At 36.5% G+C, this 25,961-nt stretch overlaps 1 protein-coding gene and 1 pseudogene across 1 annotated transcript; both read right to left on the bottom strand.

Moving 5' to 3' along the window:
• The window catches only part of LOC115968392, a 142,078-nt pseudogene extending 119,846 nt beyond the window's left edge, over positions 1-22,232 (bottom strand).
• Positions 22,233-24,391: 2,159 nt separating this feature from the next.
• LOC115967076 (F-box/kelch-repeat protein At3g23880-like) lies at positions 24,392-25,639 on the bottom strand. Its single transcript, XM_031086160.1, has one exon. It carries the CDS (start codon positions 25,637-25,639, stop codon positions 24,392-24,394), a length of 1,248 nt encoding a protein of 415 aa, XP_030942020.1.
• Positions 25,640-25,961: the final 322 nt, after the last annotated feature.

Below are 25,961 nucleotides of genomic sequence, written 5' to 3'. Positions count from 1 at the left end.
TGTACCAAGTAATGTTTCTATTACTGATGAAGGGTAGTGAGTTAGTTGGGCGGATGAGGGTGAGGGGCTAGTAGAGTCTTTGTTGGTGGTTCCTAGGTCAAAGAGTGAGATGTGGGAATTTGATGAAAGGTTGAGGTCTTGTGAGAGGGGTGATGAGCCATTAGTTGTGGTACCGTTGGCCACGGAAGGTCCATTGGAGTTGGTATCTAATCATGTGAAGGAGATTGGGTGTAAGGACAGTGTGGATAATTGTCAATTATCACAATGGGTAACCATTAGGATCAAGGCTTTCAAGAAATCTGTGGGCACTTCACTGGAAGGTTTTGAGGAGCAGATTACAGGATTGTTACTAGCCATAGAGGCCAGAAAGAAAGAGAAACAAAAACTTGTGGTAGGTGATTGGACGAAGTTGGTCAAGTCAGGTCAGAAAGGTCAGCGGGAGTTGAAGAATTTGTTGTCATCTTTGAATGTTGAGTATGATCCAAATAAAGTAAGGAGTGCAAGTTCTGAGCAAGCTGTTGTGCCTTATCAATGAATGTGAAGATTATTTCTTGGAACGTTAGAGGGTTGAATGAGCAGGATAAAAGGCTTAGGGTGAGAGATTTGATTAGGAAATGGGGGTCAGATGTGGTTTGTCTTCAAGAAACCAAAATGGGGCTGATTAATAGAGCGGTGATTCGTAGCTTGTGGGATGGCCAACATGTTGATTGGTCTTACTTAGGTTCTTGTGGAGCTTCTGGTGGGGTGTTAGTGATGTGGGACACTCGGGTAGTGAATAAAATAGAGGAAGCAGTAAGGAGATTTTCGGTTTCTTGTAAGTTTACAAGTGTGTCAAATCAGTTTGTTTAGGCATTTACTGGTGTTTATGGTCCTAATCTACTCCGAGACAGGAGGTTTTTATGGGAGGAACTTTGTGGCTTGAATAGCTGGTGGAGTGTCCCATGGTGTGTGGGTGGTGACTTTAATGTGGTTAGATTCCCTTCCGAACGATTGGAATCTAATTCTTTCACTACTGCTATACGGGAGTTTTCCAATTTTATTTCAGAACTGGGTCTAATTGATCTGCCATTGCAAGGGGGTACTTTTACTTGGTCAAATGATATAGAAGTTGCTTCGAAGGCTAAGCTAGATAGATTCTTGTTCTCTGTAAATTAGGAGGATAAGTTTCCAACAGTTTCACAAAGACCGATATCTAGGTTGTGTTCGGATCATTTCCCAATTGTCTTTGAGGGTGGCTCTTTTCAGAGAGGGAGTATGCTGTTTAGATTTGAGAATATGTGGCTTAAGGATGAAGGTTTTGTGGATAGGGTTCAGTCTTGGTGGGGTTCCTACCAAGTTCACGGTGCACTGAGTTTTATTCTGGCCAATAAATTAAAGCTCCTTAAAAATTATTTGAAAAGATGGAATGTGGAGGTGTTTGGTCATGTTGAAGTTTGGATTAAAAAATTGTGGAAGGACTTTAGTGTTCTAGAGAATATGGAGGAGAGTCGGGGATTATCAGCAGAGGAAAGGGTGGAAATGGGTAGAATTCGTAAGGAGTTAGAAAAAGCTACTTTGTTGGAAGAAATATGTTGGAGGCAAAAATCTAGAGTTCTCTATGTTAGGGAAGGAGACAGGAATACTAAATTTTTCCACCGTATCACTAACTCTTATAGGAGGGTTAATTCTATTGATAGGCTTATAGTGAATGGGGTGTTGTCTTCAGACCCGGCTGCTATAGCAGACTGTATCTCTCAGTTTTATAGGCAGCTTTATGTTGAGGAGGTGGCTCACAAACCTGTCTTAAATGATGTAGATTTTTCTAGCATCTCAGTGAAAGATGCAAGTTGGCTAGATAGGCCTTTTGAGGAAGAAGAGGTGTTTGAGGTGATCCATGATTGTAATGGTGATAAGGCACCTGGCCCGAATGGCTTTTCCATGGCATTCTTTCAGTCTTGTTAGGGTGTTTTGAAAACTAAAATTATGGCTGTATTAGGGGTGTCAATTCGGGTTAGCGTGTCGGGTTCGTGTCGTGTCGAGGTAGGGGTATTCGACTAAATGGCTCAACCCTAACCCGACCCATTTAATAATCGTGTCATGATTCTTCAACCCTAACCCAACCTGTTAATAAGGTGGGTTGACCTGACCCAATCCATTTGACACGCTTAATAAATGAGTCGTGTTGGGTTAAACGAATGTAACACAACCTATTTCAACCTACATAATATTAAATATAACATTCATCTAGAAATAATTTTTTTTACATCCCAAAAAGCAGTGTATACACTTCAAGTTTTCAACCCATATTCAAAATAATATAGTTCAACAAAAATATAACATTCATCTAGAATATAAATTCTTTACACTCCAAAATAAGTGCATACACTTCAACCCAAATTCAAAATAATAAAGTTTAACAAAAATAAAATAATATAGTTCAACAAAAATATAATATCCTTGAAACTCGCCAAATGCTAAGAATCAATATTGAAAGAATTTGAGCAAACAGTAGACTAATCCTGACTATGACCATGATTATCATCCATAGATTCCTTGTTGATGTCCAAATTCATAACATCTTCCACAAGCTCATCCATTTTCATTTGTGCAAGTTTTATGCCAAAAAAAAAAAAAAAAAAGTATTAGTAGCTCTAGGGTCTATAAAGTTTCAATTTCTAATTATATCCCTTGTAAATTTTTGTAATTACTTACTTTTCTTTTTAAATTTAAAATATATGTTGGATATAAAAGGTACTTGACAAATCTAAAATAAAATAAATATTATTTGTTATACAAGTTAAACGGGTTGTGTTAAGTGGGTCATTTCGGGTTGACACAAATAAATTGACGGGTCAAACGTGTCTATTGTGGGTTATACAGGTTGACCCGCTTATGGCACGTTTCTTATCGTGTCGCTTTCGGGTCGATCCGTTTATGACCCAAACCCATTAAGGTCCAACCCTAACCCGAAAAAACTCGTGTCGTGTTCGCGGGTTGGGTCAAACATTGACACCCCTAGGCAGTATTCCACAATTTCCATACTTAGCCAGTGTTTGAGAAGAGTCTTAATGCTTCGTTCCTTGCCCTTATTCCTAAGAAAGTGGATGCTATGGAGGTTAAGGATTTTCGGCCTATCAGCTTAGTTGGTGGGATTTATAAGATTATTTCTAAGGTGTTGGCTAATCGGCTTCATAGGGTGGCACATGGGCTTATTTCAAATTCACAAAATGCTTTTGTGAAAGGCAAACAGATCTTGGATTCCGTCTTGATTGCTTTTGAATGTATTGATAGTATATTGAAGTCAAGAGTTCCGGGTGTGCTGTGTAAATTGGATGTGGAAAAGGCGTATGATCATGTGAGTTGGGATTTTCTAATGTATATGCTACAACGTTGTGGTTTCTCAGAGAAATGGAGAAAATGGATAAGGTATTGCATTTCAACTATAAAGTTTTCTATTTTGATCAATGGTAGCCCAACTGATTTCTTTGGAAGTTCTAGGCGGCTTCGACAAAGGGATCCTTTATCTCCATTGTTGTTTGATATTGTGATGTAGGCATTAAGTCGTATGTTGGATGTGGCTACCTCCGCTGGGCAATTCTTAGGCTTTTCTGTGGGTAGTATGGTTGGTCCATCAGTGATGGTGTCTCACCTTTTATTTGCAAATGACACTCTAATTTTTTGTGATGCTGAACCTTCTCAAATTGTTAATTTAAGGGCGATTCTTGCTAGATTTGAGGAGGTGTCAGGGCTTTGTATTAATCTGAGTTGGTACCTGTTGGTGGGGTACCAAATTTGGAGGATTTGGTGGATCTGTTAGGGTGTGGGCAATCTTCTCTGCCCTTGAAATATTTGAGCCTTCCATTAGGTGCAAAATTTAAGGAGTTATCTATTTGGAATCCTATCATAGAGAGAATGGAAAGGAGATTAGTAGGTTGGAAGAGAATGTATTTATCTAAAAGGGGTAAGGTGACAGTCATTAAAAGCTCACTATCGTCTTTACCTACATACTTTCTCTCCCTTTTTCCTTTACCGAGTAAGGTGGCTAAGCGTAAGGAGAAATTATAGAGAGATTTTTTGTGGAATGGGATTGGTGGTGAACCTAAAATTCATTTAGTTAATTGGGCCAAGGTTTATAGGCCTTTGCAGGTTGGGGGGTTGGGTATAAGACGGTTGGGTAACTTTAATTCTGCCTTGCTAGGTAAATGGTTATGGAGGTATGGCTTGGAGACTGATGCTTTATGGAGGAGGGTTATAAAGGCAAAATATGGGAACATTTGGGGTGGTTGGTGTACAAAGAAGGTGACAAGTCCTTATGGGGTCAGCTTATGGAGATTCATTAGAAGTGGCTAGTTGAACTTCTCTAAACTCCTTGTTTATGATGTGGGGGATGGTACTAGAGTGAAATTTTGGAAGCATATGTGGTGTGGGGATTGTACTCTCCAAGAGGCCTTTCTGAAGCTGTACTGTCTTAGTAGGTCAAAGGATTCCTTGGTGGCTGAAGTTATGGGTTGGTCTGCTGGGAGGTTTCACTAGAATGTGCAATTTCGTCATCCACCACAAGATTGGAAAGAAGAAGTCTTTGACCGGTTTATGGAGTTGGTCTATTCTTTGTCAGTGTGAGGGTTTGGCCCAGATAAGGTTTGTTGGAAGCCTGCAAGGAATATAGGTTTTGAGGTTAGAGGTTATTATAGTTCTTTCTACCCTCCCAATCTTGTTTCCTTTCCATGGAAAATGATATGGCAATCGAAGGTTCCTCCAAGGGTAGTTTTCTTTTCTTGGTCTACTTCCTTAGGTAAGATCTTAACAACAGACAACCTTCGTAAAAGATGAGTGATAATGCTTGACTGGTGCTATATGTGTAAGAGGTGTGGCGAGTCAATGGATCATCTTCTACTTCATTACTCCATAGCTTGGGAGTTGTGGACTTTGGTTTTCTGCTTGTTTGGTATTCAATGGGTTATGCCTCATACTGTTCTTGAGTTGTTTGAGGCTTGGCTAGGAAAGTTTACACGACATCATCACATTGATGTTTGGAAATTAGTGTCTCACTGCTTGATTTGGTGCATTTGGCGTGAAAGAAATGCTAGAAGCTTTGAGGGTTGCGAACGCTCTTTGCTGGAGATTAAGTCTTTCTTCTTACACACTCTCTTTGAATGGAGTGTGATTTTTTCTCATTTTTCTTGTTCTTCCTTTTCTATTTTTCTTGACTGTTGTTCTTTTGTTTCTTGATTAGTGCCCCCATAGTATATCCCCAATGTACTCGGCTTGGCCATTTTTTTATTATTAATAATATTCTTACGTTATTTATCCAAAAAAAAATAAAGTTGCATGTTTTAAAAATAATAAATTTAAAATGGATTCAATAAAAACTCTTAAGAGCGAGCATCCAATTACATGGGCAGCTACATAAAGGTGTAGTGAAAAAGCTTTTTTTTGTACTTTGTGGCTAAGTTCATGGTATCAGAAACACCAAATTCATAAAATCGCATCAAAATCTAATCTTCAACACGCAATTCCCAATATATGAGCAAAGCAATAAAATCCCAGGTCCCCAATTTCAGAAAGCAGATTTCTACTTTGTGGCTAAGTTCATTGTCTTAAAAACACCAATTTCACAAAACCACAGCAAAATCAAAACTTTGAAACGCAATTACCAATATTTGAGCAAAACAAACAAAACCCAGATCACCAATTCCACAAATTCAACATCAGTCACCAAAATTTAGACTATAATGCAAAAACCCAAAACCAAAAAATAAAAAATTAGGGATATATAAAATTGTAAACACTTATAGGAATATATAAATGTGTGTAGAGGTTGATATTACAGTGCAGAGTTGACAAGAATGCCATTAAAAGATGTCTTTGATAAGCTGTCAGGTTTTGTTTATTATCTCTGGCTTAATTGTTCAACCTTTTACAATAATTATAACTATCACTGGACTGAACCCTAAAAAGTCAATATATAGTTGCAGATATGCAACTTGGCCTGCTGCAGAAATCTGAACCATATCCTATATGTCAGTGACCAAAAAGTGTAATGGGCATATAGCTTTGTACTAAAACAATTAAGAGTTACCTGTTGTTTTGAATGGGCTTCAAACCGAGGTTCCTTTGACCTAAGCTTCTCTGATTGACCATATAAGTTGTAATGAAGGTATTTGCAAAGTAGTAGGTTAAGAAGTGGTTCCTGCACTATCTGTTATCTCAATCTTTCTCTCGCGGGAATGAGATAATGCAATCCCCATGAGATATAACTAGCTCAATTTTTTTGTAAATGTTTATCTGCCAGTAGAATGAGCTTTTTGTCACTAAAATTGCATTGCAAATGCACTGCAGCCGCTAGCAAGACATATCATTCTGATCAAGGAACCAAGCACAAGACCTTTGCTGGGCCTTTGCTCACCAATTAAGAATTTCCACATCCCATTTTTAACATTCTCATCTTAGGGCTTCTTTTCTTCTCTCTTTTTTATTCCATTTTTTATTTTATTTTGTTGGAAAGTAGTAAGATCTCTAATCTAATCAAACACTCTCATCCTAGGGCTTCTTGTCTTTGCTCTCTTTTGCTCCATTTTTATTTTATTTGTTTGGATTTAAGTAAGGTCTTTAATCTAATCTTTTACAAGTTACAACATCATTAGAGAGGCACACAAAAAGTTACAAGTAAAATGTCATATTCTTTCATGAAATTGCCACAGGCATTGTTAAGAACTTTGGTGGCAGGTAGCGTTTAAGGGTTGATTGAAATATTGAAGGATATGACTAACCTCCAAGAATTGAGAGGAAGAAGAGAGAATAGGAAACAAAATTGTTGGTTAATTTCTGCATGATCTCATTACAAAGCCAAATACCTATTTGTATGTGTACCATCCTGACCAGTAGATTAACTACCTAGCTGATCAAGTAACTCCTTATGCCATCTGGCATAACTACCTCTAACAACCTATCAATCAGTCACATGCTCTAAATTTAATATCTTCTACACTACTAAAATAACATGATACTGCCCTTATCAACCTACACATATGCCTAGGTAATTACAACCGGTCTAAGCGGTCTTGAATTAGTTCGTACAAGCAAGCAAGCTTTTATTTCACAGTCACTACTTAACACGGCACCAGAGCAGCTCATAGGCTCAGGCAGCACAAGATCAAAGCACACAGCAGTAGCTCTAGGATTTAGACAACAATAGATCACAGCACACATATGAAACATAATATGAGATTCCTAAGAAGCATTAACTTTTTTTTATATAAATCAAGAATAAAATTCACCAACATTAGATCAATACTTTTCTGCCTACCTCAAAACAAAATGATACCAAAGGAAAAACATGATAATGGTCTCATTTGTATCACACTTTCATAACAAAATCCTATGATTATTACTAATGATTTCACTTCTTATCCAGACAGCTCAGTTGCTCCATCAAGTAACACAAGGCTTTCCATAAAATTAGCAACTATATCTGGAACTTTTTGGAAACCAAGATCCTTCTCATGTAAAGTTTCAAGGTCAAGCGAAACAACCGTGGGCCACCACCGTTCAGGGTTGGATTCAGCACTAGGCTTCTTTATAACTAGCAGTTCACCACGACTGGTGCAACCAAAGAAACGTACAGAGACAACATTTTCAAACTGGACAAAAAAAAGTTTACTCCATGATTCATGTACACCATACTCCCCCATCACCCATATGAAGCATGAATGAGGTGTATGCGACCTCATAAAGTCATTGTATTCGTCTTCGTTGGCGTGGTCAAATGTGAGGTAACCCAATGTAATGAAGGCCAGTTTCCCCTTGAACGCCATCAGACGATTTAGTCTTGCCATTACACCTTGTGGTAGCAGTTGTTGTTGTTGTTGTACATGAGGGAGTGCTATCTCTCCAAATTTATCATTATTGACATCAAATGACAAAATCATGTAATTAGGTGCGGCTTCACGATCATTTCCCAACCAATGCAAAGCTCCACTAACAAATGTGGCAGCGCGATCGTCGGGAGGCAAGCCCAAAATAGTTTTTGGCAATGAGATTTCAACCCTTCTCCAAGAGTTGGAGCTCAATGTGTAAACCTCAGCATCATTCTCAATCGCATCGTAGTCAACACCAACACGCATTTGAGAGATCTTAACAACCTTGTAGTCATTGGTGTTGGACTGATAAGCAAATCCAGTAGAAAACCTAAGAGATCGGGTTAAGGAAAAACCAGGCAATCTCTTTTGTTTTCTAATGCTGGGGTTCCACAAATATATAGCACCAGTAATATTGGGATGGTGGTATCCATATTGAGTGAAACACACCAAGCCATTGCATGAATCGGCTGTGAAGGAATAAGAATCATAAGATGAATGAAAGCAAGAGGGAATTGGGTATTTCGAAATCCTATTAAATGTGGGGTCGTAACCACCGATAAAGCTTGGGATGATACGAGAATCAATAGTAGTAGAAGCAAAGCTTATGAGATAAGCTAAGTTGTTGTTATTGTTAAGATTAAGGTGGGTGGAGATGAAACTAGGAGTGGTGATCGAGGAGTCCCAGGTTTTAGAAACACACCTGAATCTTAGGATTGATTTGACAGGCAGGTTTGCCAAGATGTTGAGTACGATGTCGTGTGGGAGATGTTCCTTCTTTTGTCGGAAGATCCTACGAGGATGAGGAGGTTCCCTTGTTTGAGACATATTGTTTAGGATCAGACCCAGAAAGCCAAAGAGGTTGGAGTCACCAACAAAAACCAACAAGCTGAGGCAAATGAACTGAAGATATATAGCAGCAGAAGAACAAGAAAATGCTGATGCTGCTAGTGCTGAGCGACCAAAGCAGGAACGCCTGTTAAAAATGTGAACTTTTTGCTTGATTTTGTGGGTTTGATTGAGGAAATCATGGTGGGGTTTGCGTGTGAGAGTGAAAGCTAAGGCCTGTAACTATGGCATATTGGGAGAGACGGACCTGGGCTGTGTAGCTGTGGCTGTGTCTCTATGCGTTAAGGTAAAGCGAAGAAAAGGAAAGTTATGAAGATGAGGCTGAGTGAACGAGTGGACGATATAAGTTAAAAAGATTAAATTTATTTACAAATTTTAAAAGGAAAAAAATTATTTATATATATATATATATATAAATTATTTTACAACTTTTTTTATTACTATTGAGATTCTATAGAAAATGAGTGATAGGGAAAAATTATTGGATATATATATGTAAGTGATAGACAACTACTCACAGTTTGTCAAATTAAAATTATAGTAATAAAATCATAAAATAATTTATAATCCTAAAACCATTCAATTAAAAAATACAATAAATATTAATAATATTTTATTTTGATGAGATTTATTCTACCAAAAGTATTGGGTTTTAACTTTTAAGATAATAATTTTGTATTCATTATGAAAAATGCAAATCAACTTTTTTTTTTTTTTTTTTTTTTTTTTTTTGTGGAGCAATTAAAGAAAAAAAGATGAAAAGAAAGACAAAGGGAGAGAAAGAAATATAATAAAATTAATTAAAAATAAACGATATGTTTATACCTTCCTAATTGGGTTTTCAATAATTGTCTTCCTTTCAAATTAGTAGAATTATGGGAATAGATGCTGAGAATTGAATTTTTTTTTTTTAGAATTTGAAGAAGAAAGCGAATATGATAAAGATTTAGAGACATAAAATAAAGAACAAAGGGAAAAAAAAAATGTACAGATAACTGTAGTAGTGGGTTTGAAGTTGAAGTTTTGAGTTTTGAATTTGGATAATTGTTTGTGTTTCATAATGGATTTTGCTGAAATTTTAAATTTGGATAAGTGCTTTTTATTTATCATTATTTTTTGGATAAAAATTTGGATAACTACTTAGTAATGTTTTTTTCTCAAAAGAACTTGATAATAGGTTAAGTTAAACTTCTGTCTTTATTTACTACAATTATTTATTTTATTTTTATTTTCCCCCTAGATTTCTAACGAGAGAGAGAGAGAGAGAGAGAGAGAGAGAGAGAGAGAGAGAGAGAGAGAGAGAGAGAGAGAGAGAGTTTATAAAAAAAAAACATAAAAAAGTGAGAAAGAGCAAGAGAAAAATAAAAGCTATTACATTTGTATTTTGTAAAATGTGTGTCGGTGACGTTTTTGTGGAAAGAGCGAGAGAGAGTTTATAAAAAAAAAAACAAAAAAAAGTGAGAAAGAGCAAGAGAAAAATCAAAGCTATTACATTTGTATTTTGTAAAATGTGTGTCGGTGACATTTTTGTGGAAAGAGCCAAAAATGTGATACTAGCCCAAATCTCCCCCTAGGTTCTTTAAAAATGTTTATTTGTGGAATATCAAGCCCAAAATTCCAAAAATATAATGAACAAAAGGCTAATGATGCTTTAACAAAAGAGAAATCAAAATGCCATTATTGAAATACAAAAAAATTACATAGGTTCGAAATTTCAACCCATAATCAATGAGAAGAGGAAATTAAGAGAGGTTGTGAGGAAGAGAGAGAAGGTTTCCCTGTACCCATATTTCCTCCCTTGAGGTTCTGAATTGTGAGAATGTTTCCTAACTTAGTAGACTTCTACTCTCAAGTTTTAGCTCTATAGGGAAAATGTGGTTGGTTATTTTTGAACTGAAGATAGAGTTTTATATAGAGTTTGAAGTGTTGCAAATGACTGGTTTTTGAGTAGTGGAAGAGACTTTTATCTCTCATTATACTAATTTGGTGTTTTGGCTTAAGTTGCTTTTGTTTAGGAAAGAGTTTGGCATGCTTTTAGCATGATTTTGGAAATAAAGTGGCTGACTCCATTAGCTATTGTTTCTTTGTTATTGTAGGCTTTTGACAGCTTGGCTACAATAGGCTAGCTAATTAGTTTAGGGTTAGTTGTGTTTTTTAGATGGAAAAGAAAATACGATAGCAAAATTAGGTTAGGGCAAAAACTTTGGGCCGCAATCAACCAAAGCATAAAAGTTGTTTTGGGATGGAAATTTTGAATACAAGACCTCCTCTATGAGCCAAAGGTACTACCAGTGTCCCTTGCCCACTTGGTAGCATGCATGGGTTGGGCTCATGCAAAAGATCCAGAAGGAAACCGACGCATACCCTCTAAACCACACTTCTTCAGTTTTCTCCAGTAAGCTGCATGAACTTGGGCCATGCTTAAAAGAATAAAATATAATACAATACATAAATTAAGCTTACAAGAAAATGAAGCTTGGTTGAATCGGGTTTGTATAAAATGTGTCACAAAAATGAGTATCAACAATGTGGACAAGCAAAAAATGGTCATAGGAAATTACTTTATTATTATTTTAATTTAGCTAAAATTTAAGAGTCTTACTAAGCTGAACTCAGACACAAAATTTTTCTTTAAGTCATAAATAAGAAAAAGAAAAAGAAAGATTAGCGGTTTTTGAAAACATGCATCATCCAATCGAGGAGTTATTCCTAAAGCAATACCCCACCAAAGCTTTGAACAAAAATGTTTGTGAGGAAGAAGATTAGAGGAATTGCCAATTTGGTATATGAACTTGAAAGCAGCATCAATGGTAATCTTCAAATGCATCATGTTACAGAATCGAGTACCACTTTGAAATGCATATTATTGTTCAAATATAGGCTTGAAGAAAATTTATTGGATTTGTCCAAAGAAAAAAGATGTTGAATAACAGTGACAGTGATACCATATGGTTATAAATAAAAATCTAGCACCACTTTGAAATGCATATTATTGTTCAAAGAACAAAACTTAAGTACTGTAACTTAGATGTTGTTCCTTAGACTCCCCTCTTAAGATTCAACCATGTAGTTATTTAACTAAAAAATACACTTCTATCTTATAAGGAAAAATCCACATGACAGAATCTTAAAAAGAGAATTTATGGAACAGCACCTAAGTCTTACCCTTGTTCAAATATAGGCTTGAAGAAAATTTATAGGATTTGTCCCAAAAAAAAAAGATGTTGATTAATAGTGGCAATGATACCATATGGTTAAGAATAAAAATAAATATAAATTTTGCCAAGAGAGAGCCGGTGCTGTATGATTTTATTTAGTATGTAACAAACAATGTCTATAACAAACATGAATTAAAATAAAATAAAATAAAAATGTTCAGAAAATAAGTTCGTGCTATAGGGGCAACTACAGTTGAGCTTGAAGAGAGGCCGAAACAACACTTCCACTAAAAATACTGTGTATTCCAAAGCCATCTTATGCATATTATAAAGCTTGTAGACTATTCTCCTATATGAATTGCTGATTCAAACAAAGTACGATTCTTAAAAGGTTCTTAAGATAACTCTATTATTAAGTTTTTAGAATCTAAGAGCATCTCCAGCAGACTCGGCAAAGCCAAATTTTGGAGAGCAACAGACACTATTCACGCAAAACAAGCACTCCAACAGACTCGGCAACTCCAAATTTTTTTTTTAGAGTTGCTACAGTAGCTCTCCAGGTATGGATAGCACTGTAGCAATCACTGTCCATCATCTAAAGAATATTTCCCCTTAAAATAATACCCGGTTGAATAAAAAAAAAAATTCTTTCTCTCTCATTCCTTTTCTCTTTCGTTCTTCACTCTCTCATGCTTCTCTATCTCAACGGTAACATACCACAATCAAAACAAAAACACAAAACCCAATCGAAAGATTTGAAACACAAAAACAATATTTCTCATAAGCCTAATGAAATCTGAGCAATAAAATAAAACTAATCAAACCAAAAAAAAAAAATGTAGAACGCCGATCTGTGTAGAACGCCAATCTCCACTTCTCTGCCTGTGATCTATGTGTGTATGAGAGAGAATTTATTTGTGTGAGATAGAGGGAGAGAAATTTGTGTGTTTGTGTAAGAGAAAGAGAAAGAAAGAAAAAGAAACAGAGAGGGAGAAGTGTTCTGGAGGCTACCACACACACAAGTGATCCGGAATGAACTAGAAAAAGAAAAAGAAAAAGAAGGGTAGGTGGAGATAGTGGGATACGTGTGTGGTGGAGGAAAAACCAAGAGAAAAAAAATAAATAAATAAAAGGGAACGTGTGGATGAAAGGAAGGAAAAGAATAAGAAATAACCATTTAGAAATTTTATCGCAATATTTTCACAATATTTTCACAATAAATTTTAAGAAATTAGTTAATATTGGTGAGTAAAAAATATAATTTCAGTGGTAGGTTCAAATTAAAACTAATAACAACTTTTCACATAAGATTTTGATGTGATTCTTGTGAAAGTATAGCGAAAAATGTTGTAAAAATACACTTTTCATTGAAAAATATAATTGTTGGTAATGAATATAAAAAGAATAAATGATGATAAAAAAAGAATAAAGAATGAATGAAGATATAATATTTAAATGAGATAGAGAATGTGATAGAGAGTCTGTTGGAAAGTGTATTTGAAAAAGTAGGTAGGTAAAAGGTAAATATCACTGTTCATTCTCCAAACAGGCAAAAATTACGCAAAAATTTAGAGAGACTGCTGGAGATGCTCTAATTCTTCCATTGTAAAATGAGCAGATTGTTTTGGCATCTTTAAATTATTGATGATATGACAAATCAAATCCAATCATTTCAAAAAGAATTTGAAGAACTCCATGATAAATAACCCTACAAACTCTGAATTTAATTGATCTGAATTATGAAAAACCAAACAAATAATTTTTCTAATATAAAATTCAAAACTTACAAAAATAACTGTATCCCAAATAACCATTCAAAACTATAATATATCTTAATATCAAAAATAATCAATAATAATACGTGAAACAAAATAAACCACAACAACTAATGTCAAATTACAATAATCAATTTATGGAACATAGATAAAGATCAAAGTAAAGGACAACGATAATGATGCGATGGTCGCAGAGAATTCAAAGATGAAAATAAAAGTCAATAGAAACTAGGATTTCCAATGATAGAGAGAAGTAAAGGATGAGAGCAATCACAACTTGGCATCCCTAGTGACAGAAGGGTGACAATGGCTAAGAAAATAAGGTGAAATTGAGGTCTAAGAGTGAGAGGCAGCCATAGGACTTGGGAGAATGCAACTAATAAAGAAAATAAGTTTATATCCCTAAGGTTTTGAAAGGTATGTTAGTTAAATGACATTTAGTTAAACGAGTTCCGTTGGACACGAACACAAAAAGTTTATGAAATGGGTCATTTGTGTCAACCCGAATATGAGACAAACTTGTTAAATCTCAACCCATATCTTGCTAACTTCATGTCATGTCAGGTCAGATTTTGCCACCTTGACTTGATTCTTCATAAAATAGTAAATACACAACAATGGCAAGTAAAATAACTAACAAGATGGCCCACAAGATCAATGCTCCTGTGAGGAAAAAAAAAACCAAGAAATGAGAGAGAATCCAAAATCAACACAAGATAAACAAACGCACAATTCAACAGCGGGAAATGAATACGTTATTAAATAATCAGATCAAATAATCAAGAGAGGCGTGTACCAGTTTTCTTATTTTCCTCAATTAGTGTCACCAAGAAATGAGAGAGAATCCAAAATCAACACTAGATAAACAAACCCACAATTCAACAGCGGGAAATGAATACGTTATTAAATAATCAGATCAAATAATCAAGAGAGGCGTGTACCAGTTTTCTTATTTTCCTCAATTAGTGTCACCCTTGCACTTGAGTCCAGGGATACAGATGCCAAAGCCCTGTATTCAGAGTTTACATGCTTAACTGTCAAATTAATTGAAGGAAAAAGCTGCAGCATAATTGTGATCGAGAAGTAAAATGCAGATACGTATATTACAACCTTAGTCATGCGAGAATGAAAATGCAGTTACAAAGCCAAGGTGCGCTTTCCTAACAACCGTTTGAACCTGCTTACTGGCTGAATTTAAAATAAAAACATCACCTTGAGTTGTCCCACTGCATCTCAACCAATCAAAGGGAGGAGATGTTAAGTGCTCGAGAAGATGCATTGTAAGAGTTTAAACATACACTACACCTTTAAGTATCGTTACAGACCCAAAAAAATAGAAAGTTCATTTTTTCAGAAATAGAGGAGGTCCTTCCCACAAAGCATTGGACCAAAAATGCAAGTTTTAGTCATTTCAAGACTGCAAACAGATTGAGAGGCTGACATATAAACCATTTTCCTTAAGCCAACGGTCTCAAAAACTATTGCAGGATGTCTTTAAAAAAAAGCAAGTTGTATTCTCTCATTGTTGACCATAGTGAGATATATCTATACTGTAGATAACTCAGATGGGAGGATTGTCGATGATAAAAGAACAATCACATCTATCAAGGATACAGAACCTGAAAAATAAAATCACTAGGAAGGTGAAAATTCATCTCCGCAAGAACTTGAACTAGCTAATCAAGTTTTTTTTACCAGGCAAGTAGCTTTCCATCTGGAGAAACAATGAAGGCCAAAATTGTGTCACGTACTACAGTCTTTGATCCTATCCTCTTCCATGTTTTTGTATCCCATGTTACAATGATTCCACCTTTACCTATGTAGAATAATAATCACAATGGTATGGTGTAAAAGGTAAGCACTTCTTTCAAAAACTGGGAGGATGGCTTCTAGTCTGATTTTCTCCTGTCACTGCAGCAATATATAGAACCTGATTCATATCATTACTAACAGAGAATCTACAAAAGCAGAAAACTTCATCCTGTATGTAAACAAATCTTATTAGTTCAATCCATATTATAATAGATTTATCAAATCAAATCAAAGAAAATCATGAAGACTTTTAATAGATGTACTAGTATTATGCCTGTGCGATTTACTTTATACTTCTACCAGGAATGAAAGCTGTTTGAGTAGGGCTCATGAGAATATCAAGGCAAGCTTTAAGACAATTGGCCAGCAGCTTAGTAATGCATTTGCAAATAATGTTGCAGCAAGAAATAAGTCTAAACACAGACATGGTGGAATCGTTAGGTACCTAAGGTACAAGAGTGATAATGGTAGCATTCACTTCACCTAGGAGCTTAGATGAGGAGAAGAAAGAATGAATATCAGCCAAGACATCACCCTTCACTATATGCCAAGATTTCTTGAAAAAGTGGGCAGTATATCCATCAGGACTATGGGCTTTGTCACCGTCCATGAAAAACAAAGTGTCTTGAATCTCCCTATCTGTAACTTCCTGTTGCAACTCAATTCTCAGCTGCTCAGGATGGGTCTTCTGCATAATCTGAACAAGGTCAGAAATAGAACCAAAGAAGTAGAAGTAGAAGAAGTCCCTAGTAGCTGTTGATAGAAATTCACTGCAAACTCTTTAATCTGCCGAATATCCACCCTTGCCCCAGAAGCATCATAAAGACATTTTAGTTTATTTTTTAGCCGCCTTCACTTTCACCATTCTATGCAAATAGCCACTATTTTGGCCACCCAACCTCAGCCAATAGACCCATGATTTCTGCCTGAGAAAAGCTTCCTCTGCACTACTAACAGATTTGTACAAATCAAGAGCTTCCTCTGCACTTTGTCCAACTTACAGAGTTCAGAACAACCAGGATTATTCAGGAGACTTAACTGGACTGAGTCATGTTGAGCCTTAGCAACTTCAAGTCTCACAGAAATTCCTCCAAACCTGGTCTGGTTAAAGACCTTTAACTCAACTTTCAGGAGCTTTAATTTCTTGTAGAGGAGAAACATAGAAGTTCCATGAACAACCTAAGACCTCACTTGACTTACAATTTCAAGGAAATGATCATTAGCAGTTAAGAAATTAAAGAAATTAAAAGAATCAGGACTAGCATTCTGCACAGGCAAAAGTGATAAAAAGATGGCAGCATGGCCTGAAATCCCAGGAGGTAAAACTCAACCAGAGTCTAAGGAAAAACAGATAACTAAATGGAATTACTGAGGGCTTTGTCCAACTTCCTAGCCAAAAATGCAGTAGCATCTCTCTTATTATTCCAAGAGAACAGAACACCAATATAAGGATGATCAAATAGTCCTTGAACACCCATCCAATTAGCAAATTCAGCTTCAAAACCAGGGTTACCCAATTCCCCCAAACCTCTCACTCCAGTCTTTAACTACATTGAAATCCCCCAAAACCACCCAAGGTCTATCTCTAGTCCTCCATTGTAATCCAGAAATGGCTTGCCACAGCTCCTGCCTTTTAAAACCACAGTATGCACCATAAACAAAAGGCACTTCCCATTTTGCTGAATTAGAAAGAAACACCACCTCCCAATGGATAACTTGATAAGCCTTTAACACCATTAAGACATGGAAAATATTAGTGTTCCAACAAACCCAAATTCTTCCTAATTCATGATTATCATAATTATTGAGGAAACCCCAATTTGGAAATAAGGCCTCTTTTATCTGTAGGCCATTCCTATCTCTAACCTTTGACTCAACTAAATAAACCAAATCCGCTCTTTGATCCCTAATTAATTTCTTTACCTCTCTTTGTTTAAAAGGATCATTTAGACCCCACACATTCCAGCACAATACTATCGTTTAACAATTTTCAAGTAAACTGTTCACATCACTCACCATTGGAGTACTAACAGGGTTAATCTTACCCTTTTCCTTGGCTTTCACAGTTTTTTATTGGCTTTAGTTTAGCTCCCTTCTCTATGGCAGCATCCAGAAATTCCAAAAGAGTGAGCTGGTCTGGTGCCCCTTCCTCACACCCTTCAGCTTTCTTCCCAGCAGCCACTTGAGCTCTAGTGACTCTCCTATTTCCTTGCCTAAGATTGGGGGACACCACAGATGCAACATTGGGGTCTTTTATTCCAGTATCTAGAGGAACAGGGACAACATCATTCACAGTACCACCCACAGACTCAGAAATGTTAGCTCTATCTTGAAGTGCACTCAAGTCATCTTTCCTGAGGACAGAGACCTGCTCCTGTAGCCCCCCCTCATCATTACCATTCTCAACCTGAAGAGGGCCAAATCTATTAGGTGACACAGAAATTCCTCCACCCCCAGCCACAGATATCTTCAGAGAGGAGGGAGGTCCTGTGAACCTGACCCTTATCCTTGGGAACCCAAGTCTTGGAAGGTTTAGAAGGACAGAATTTGGATAAGTGACCAAACGCTTTGCAATGCAAACATTTTCAGGCTTCCATGGATACTCAATTCCAACTTCCAAGATCTTTCCATCAGGCAATTCAACAACCAAAGAATCAGAAAGTTCATCATCAAATCCAACTTCCACACAAACTCTAGCATATCCAAGCCTCTGGTGTTGTTAAATGACTGCATCAGCATATAATGGCCTTCCCACACCACTTGCTAAATAACTCAAGCACTTGGGGGTCCATACGCTATAGGCAGTTACAGAAATTTCACCCAGATAGGAATTTTGCACAACTTTAGATTACTAAGTTGCAAACCAGGCTGCCATCTTCAAAGAAAGAGAGGTTTGTTGGCCACATACCATAATCTAGCATTAAGGACAGCATCCCGATCTTGAACCAAAACAAATTTGAACAAGAAAAGGCCCTTCTCAAAAGTGAACACCTCCACACCACCAAACAGTTTCCACAAAGTCTAAACAGACCTCTTTACCAGAAAAAATGATAACTGTTTATCAAAAAATTGCCCTACCAAACATGTAGACCATTGCACAATCTCAATAACTTCTTGAGGTGGAAATACAACAACCCTGCCATTTCTCATGCTCGAAGGGTGATATTCCAGGAGCATCTCATCTCCCAAGAAAAGAGATTTCCAATCTTTGGAAACAGAATTAAACTTCCAAACCCCTTGCTTACCAGACTTATTTGAAATTTGTTGGTTTGTTTATCTCACATAAAAGCATAATTTATCAAACACTTTTTAAAATTTTCAATAAGGCACAACTTTTTTAGGTAAATTTGAAATTTTAGAAATTAATCGTGAAATTTTACATGTTTAAAAGTTATAATCTTTACTTGTGAAAATTTAGCCATTTTATTTAAAAAATCATTTCTATTAGTATATTATTTGCTTTCTTATCTGATTTTATATTTTAATTCAGATCAAAACTCAGCCACAACTTTAAAGCAGCAGTCTGCATTTTTGGATTTAGGTATATATTATTAGAACTTGGATGTCATTGGATCTACATTCTGCACTTAGTCCAACCTGCTGACAGCCCTATATTATCTGGAAAAACTAAAATGAAAAACTCAAGTACGGGGAACCAAGACTTACATTTGTCAATTCAAAGTATGGTCTCAAAACCTGCACCATGCCCTTCTGCATAAAAATGGTCCTTTCAGGAATTTCTCCTAGCAGTAAGCAAACAATGACTGCCCATTTGTTACATTAAACTCCAAAACCAAGTGCAGCAACAGGAGCATTCTCAGCAGCTGCAGGAGGGATTCTTTGCATCTGTATACTCCAACTGAATTGTCCAAATCTTTCCTAGGTAGAGAAGGTAGCGGAAGAACTGCAAGAGTGAACAGTTGTTTCAGAATGTGCAGCTTATAAGTAAAACAATTTAAATAGAAGCCACAATCACTGCCCCATCAGTGAGATTCAAAACTAAGAAACCCTTCCATCCCCTCATCCGAAAAAAGAAATAAAAATAGTTCCTTCACTATTATCTGTAATTTTTCCAAAGCAATTGGATCCTGTCCATCTATGTTTTGTTTGACATGAACCAAAATTTCTCTAACATTTTTCCATTTCCCTAAGGACCTGTTAGGATTGAGGGATGAGGGAGGGGGAGTGGAGGGAAGTAGAATAGAATTGGTTGAAAATAAGCTAATTTTAGGCCAACTCTACTCTACTCTCCCTCCCTCCGCCTCAATCCAAACGGACCATAAAAGTTTAAAAATCATATATAATTTGAAGCAAACACAGGTAACAATATATTTAGTAAAGACTAGGGATGGGGTTGCCAGGGAGCAAGCATGATGAAGGGAACAAAGGGTTGACAAGATTGCCATTAAAAGAGCATTCGATAAGCTATGTCATGTCATGTTATCATCTCTGGCTTAATTGTTCAACCTTTTGCAATGATTATAAATATCACTGTACTGAACCCTAAAAACTTAATATTATAGTTGCAAACATGCAACTTGGCCTCCCACAGAAATCTGAACCATATCCTACATGACAGTGACCCCAAAGTGTAATGGGCATATAGTTTTTTAGTAACAACATTTTTTTTTTTTTTTTTGGAGAAAGTTATAATATGCTGCTAACCCCAACAGCTTAAACCCCTTCCCACCTAAACCCCCAAGCACTTTTTGCTTTTTTTTGGGGGGGGGGGGGGGGGGGGGGGGGGGGGTGTTGTGTTGTCAATTGAGCTAAAAAGCTCTAGGCAGCTTTGTAGTAAAAACAATTAAGAGTTACCCACTGGATTGAATGGGCTCCAAATCGAGGTACTTGACAGAAGCTTCTTTGCCTGATCATGCCAATATCCACGTATAAGACCCAGTAATATGGACACATACGATCTATCAATGACAAATTTATCCAATCCAACTCACATATCAAAATAAATAAAATTTACCTGACCCAACTCGTCATGGTGCAAGGTCACAATACAGTGCAGGGAAAGGAGGTTACTGTTAATGCATGAATGACCAAGTTAATCATACAATCAATCAGTATGAGTGGGAGACAATATCATTCAATTCAATACATATTTGCCTCACTAATAAAGAGAAAATTAATCCCTGATAATCAGACAGTCATGACAAAAGAAAACTAACCATCTAATTTCATCAAGACCCCCAGTGAGTTCATAGCTAAGAGAATAATAATAGAGGTAGAGCCTGGATGCTAGAACATCAGCAGGTCTCCTAATCATGTTCTTCAATCGAACAATGGTAGCCGAGGCGCACAAGCTTTAGCCTGAGAGACATCAAAAGCAATATTAAAAACCACAATGACTCAAAAGGTTAAAAACCACAATGACATCAAAAGCAATCTAACCATGTTACCTCATTGTATCTTTTCTGATCAATGAGAAATATTAGCACAAGAATATAGTAAATCCCTAGCTCTGGCAAGGAGTGTTTTGCAATAGTTTGAGTCCCAGATGTAGCAGTGTCAACATCCATGTCATGTTCATCCTCCTCTAACCAACCTTTAACAATTTTAGTGTTCAAAAGTATGAAAAACATTCAATATATAAATTCTGATTACAATGAAAATAATTCTCAACTAACTATTCTTCCAATGTAGGTTACTCAACAATATTAAATGCAGTAGTTTGTGACTCTGCAATACTAAAAGTCATTATATTTCTAAACTTTAAAAAAAAAAATTTATTATGTAAATGATGATTATTAAATCCAATATGAAAGTAACTTAAACTCCTAGAAAACATAAAACATATGTTAGAATACTCCCACATACTTATAAATCATTAATTAGAAATTAGATTGCAAATCAAATCTTGCCAGCCTTGGAATTTAATTTCCAATAACCTATTTCATATGAACCTCATTCATATTACCATACTCATTCACTTGAAAACCATGTTGAAAGGCTGAAACATTTGGCATCATTGGATATGGCACACACATTGGCATTAGTTACTTGATTGGAGCGTAGTAGCACATAGAGGAATTATGGGTGTTAATGGGTTGGTCAAAATTGGGCTTCAAGGGACTAGCAAAAATGCATGATCCAACTAGATGCACTGCCATATTGATTCCAATCAGTTAGGTTCATCATCATTGGTACCATAGTTGCTTGATCTAATTAGTCAGCATCAAAGGGAAACATTTGAGGAAATTCTGATTGGATGAAACATCATGGAGATAGGTTGTTTGCTGTTAAATAAGTCCAATGTGTAACTACTAACTAGAATGGTTCTGATTCTGGCTTGCAAGGAATGCAAGACTTGAGAATTTTTTTTGCTTGAGATCGGCTTGTTTATGAAACAAGCCAAAAAAGGCTAAAGCTCAGCTTGTTTATAAATAAACAAACATGAACGAACTTTTTATCGATTCTAACCCGAGCTATTTATCAATGGCTCAATTCATTTAACATCAGAATTTGCCAGATGCATCATCAATTGTGCAAACTGCCAATTCCTTTATTCACTTATTCACTTTTTAAAAAATATACCATTCCAAGAATAAATATAGAGAACATAAATCACAAAAGGACCCAAACTAAAAATGCCCCCCAAAATTACCTTGGGAAGATATGCAAACAACTGACCATGCAACTGAGATCCTAGGATGAGAGTGAAATTGGGGGAATGCAGCGAGCACAGCTGCGTTCAGCTTCCGCCTCAGTGCCATGGTATGCTGAACCACACGCACAATACTTCGCACCTCTCAGTTATACGCATTGGTCTAGATGAGAGATGCAATCCCCTCCATATCTAAACTTGTATATATGCATAAACGCCAAATCAAAAACATGTATGCTACATAAAGTTGAATTTTTTTTAAATAATAAATTTAAAATGGATTCAATAGAAACTCTTAAGAGCGTGCATCCAAGTACATGGGCAGCTACATAAAGGTGCAGTGCAAAACCTTTTTTTTCTACTTTATGGCTAAGTTCACTGTATCAGAAACACCAAATTCATAAAATCACATCAAAATCTAAACTTCAACATGCAATTCCCAATATATGAGCAAAGCAACCAAATCCCAGGTCCACAATTTCAGAAAGAAGATTTCTACTTTGTGCCTAAGTTCATTGTGTTAGAAACACCAATTTCACAAAACCACAGCAAAATCTAAACTTTAAAACGCAATTACCAATATTTAAGCAAAACAAACAAAACCCAGATCGCCAATTCCACAAATTCAACATCAGTCACCAAAATTTAGACTATAATGCAAAAACCCAAAACCAAAAAATAAAAAATTAGGGATATATAAAATTATAAACACTTATAGGAATATATAACTGTGTGTAGAGGTTGATATTACAGTGCAGAGTTGACAAGAATGCCATTAAAGGATGTCTTCAATAAGCTGTCATGTTATGTTTATTATCTCTGGATTAATTGTTCAACCTTTTACAATAATTATAACTATCACTGGACTGAACCCCAAAAAGTTAATATATAGTTGCAGATATGCAACTTGGCCTCCTGCAGAAATCTGAATCATATCCTATATGTCAGTAACCACAAAGTGTAATGGGCACATAGCTTTGTACTAAAAACAATTAAGAGTTACCTGTTGTTGAATGGGCTTCAAACCGAGGTGCCTTTGACCTAAGCTTCTCTGCTTGACCATATAAGTTGTTATGAAGGTATTTGCAAAGTAGTAGGTTAAGAAGTGGTTCCTGCACTATCTGTTATCTCAATCTTTCTCTCACGGGAATGAGATAATGCAATCCCCATGAGATATAACAAGATTAATTTTCTTGTAAATGTTTATCTTCCAGTAGAATGAGCTTTTTGTCACTAAAATTGCATTGCAAATGCACTGGAGCCACTAGCAAGATATATCATTCTGATCAAGGAACCAAGCACAAGACCTTTGCTCGCCAAATAAGAACTTCCACATCTCATTTTTAACATTCTCATCTTAGGGCTTCTTTTCTTCCCTCTTTTGTGTTCCATTTTTTATTTTATTTTGTTGGAAAGTAGTAAGATCTCTAATCTAATCAAACATTCTCATCTTAGAGCTTCTTGTCTTTGCTCTCTTTTACTCCATTTTTATTTTATTTGTTTGGATTTAAGTAAGGTCTTTAATCTAATCTTTTACTAGTTACAACACCATTAGAGAGGCACACAAAAAGTTAAAAGTAAAATGTCATATCCTTTCATGAAATTGCCACAAGAATTGTTAAGAGCTTCGGTGGCAGGTAGTGTTTAAGGGTTGATTGAAATATTGGAGGATATGACTGACCTCCAAGAATTGTGAGGGAGAAGAGAGAACACAAAACAAAATTGTTGGTTAATTTCTGCATGATCTCATTACAAAGCCAAATACCTATTTGTATGTACCATCCTGACCAGTAAGTAGATTAACTATCTAGCTGATCTAGTAACTCCTTATGCCAGCTGGCATAACTACCTCTAACAATCTACCAATCAGTCACATGCTCCAACAATGGAGCACATGCTCTAAATTTAATATCTGCTACACTACTAAAATAGCATAATACTGCCCTTATCAACATACACATGTGCCTAAGTAACTGCAACTGGTCTAAGTGGTCTTGAATTAGTTCGTACAAGCAAGCAAGCTTTTATTACACATAGTCACTACTTAACACAGCACTAGAGCAGCTCATAGGCTCAGGCAGCACCAGATCAAAGCACACAGCACACAGCAGTAGCTCTAGGATTTAGACAACACCAGATCACAGCACAGATATGAAACATAATATGAGATTCCTAAGAAGCATTAAGTTTTTTTTTATATAAATCAAGAATAAAATTCACCTGAATTACATCAATACTTTTCTGCCTACCTCAAAACAAAATGATACCAAAGGAAAAACATGAAAATGGTCTCATTTGCATCACACTTACATAACAAAATCCTATGATTATCACTGACGATTTCACTTCTTATCCAGATAGCTCAGTTGCTCCATCAAGTAACACAAGGCTTTCCATAAAAGTAGTAGCTATATCTGGAACTTTTTGGAAACCCAGATCCCTCTCACGTGAAGTTTCAAGGTCAAGCGAAACAACTGTGAACCTCCGTTCAGTGTTGGATTCAGGATTAAGCTTCTTTATAACTAGCAGTTCACCACGACTGGGGCAACCAAAGAAACGTACAGAGACAACATTTTCAAACTGGACAAAAAAAAGTTTACTCCATGATTCATGTACACCATACTCCCCCATCACCCATATGAAGCATGAACGAGGTGTATGCGACGTCATAAAGTCATTGTATTCGTCTAAGTTGGCGTCTTCGAATCTGAGGTAACCCAATGTAATGAAGGCCAGTTTCCCCTTGAACACCATCAGACGATTTATTTTTGCCATTACACCTTGTGGTAGCAGTTGTTGTTGTTGTGCATGAGGGAGTGCTATCTCTCCAAATTTATCATTATTGACATCAAATGACAAAATCATGAAAAGAGATTCGCCTTCAGAAACATTTCCCAACCAATGCAAAGCTCCACTAACGAATGTGGCAGTCCGATTGTCGTCAGGCACTCCCAAAACAGCGTTTGCCAATGAGATTTCAACCCTTCTCCAAGAGTTGGAGCTCAATGTGTAAACCTCAGCCTCAGTCTTCATCCCAGGCATTTGAGAGATCTTAACAACCTTGAAGTCATTGGTGTTGGACTGATAAGCAAATCCAGTACAAAACCTAAGATATTGGGTTTGGGAAAAACCAGGCAACCTCTTAAGTTTTCTAATGCTGGGGTTCCACAAATAAATAGCACCAGTATTAGTGGGATGGTCTTCATGATTAGTGAAACACACCAAGCCATTGCATGAATCGGCTGTGTAGGAATAATGTGAAGGAAAAAAGCCAGAGGGAATTGGGTACTCGGAAATCCTATTAAATGTGGGGTCGTAACCACCGATAAAGCTTGGGATGGTACTGTCAAAAGTAGTGGTAGAAGCAAAGCTTATGAGATAAGCTAAGTTGCTGTTGTTATTTCTAAGATTAAGGTGGGTGGAGATGAAACTAGGAGTGATGATAGAGGAGTCCCAGGTTTTAGAAACACACCTGAATCTTAGGACTGATTTGACAGGCAGGTTTGCCAAGATGTTGAGTACGATGTCGTGTGGGAGATGGTCCTTCTTTTGTCGGAAGATCCTACGAGGATGAGGAGGTTTCCTTGTTTGAGACATACTGTTTAGGATCAGACCCAGAAAGGCAAAGAGGTTGGAGTCACCAACAAAAACCCACAGGCTGAGGCAAATGAACTGAAGATATATAGCAGCAGAAGAACAAGAAGATGATGATGATGATGCTAGTGCTGAGCGACCAAAGCAGAAATGCTTGTTAAAAATGTGAACTTTTTGCTTGATTTTGTGGGTTTGGTTGAGGAAATCATGGTGGGGTTTTTGTGTGAGAGTGAAAGCTAAGGCCTGTTAACTATGGCATTGTAGAGCTTATGAGAGTGGACTCAGTGGAGTATACTTTTGTGTTGGTGGCTTGGTGATTTTCGAG

Source organism: Quercus lobata, chromosome 11, assembly GCF_001633185.2.
Source record: "Quercus lobata isolate SW786 chromosome 11, ValleyOak3.0 Primary Assembly, whole genome shotgun sequence".
NCBI classification, from domain to species: Eukaryota; Viridiplantae; Streptophyta; class Magnoliopsida; order Fagales; family Fagaceae; genus Quercus; species Quercus lobata.
The sequence above is the reverse complement of the archived record's forward strand: the minus strand, read 5'-3'. Positions and strand labels throughout refer to the sequence as shown.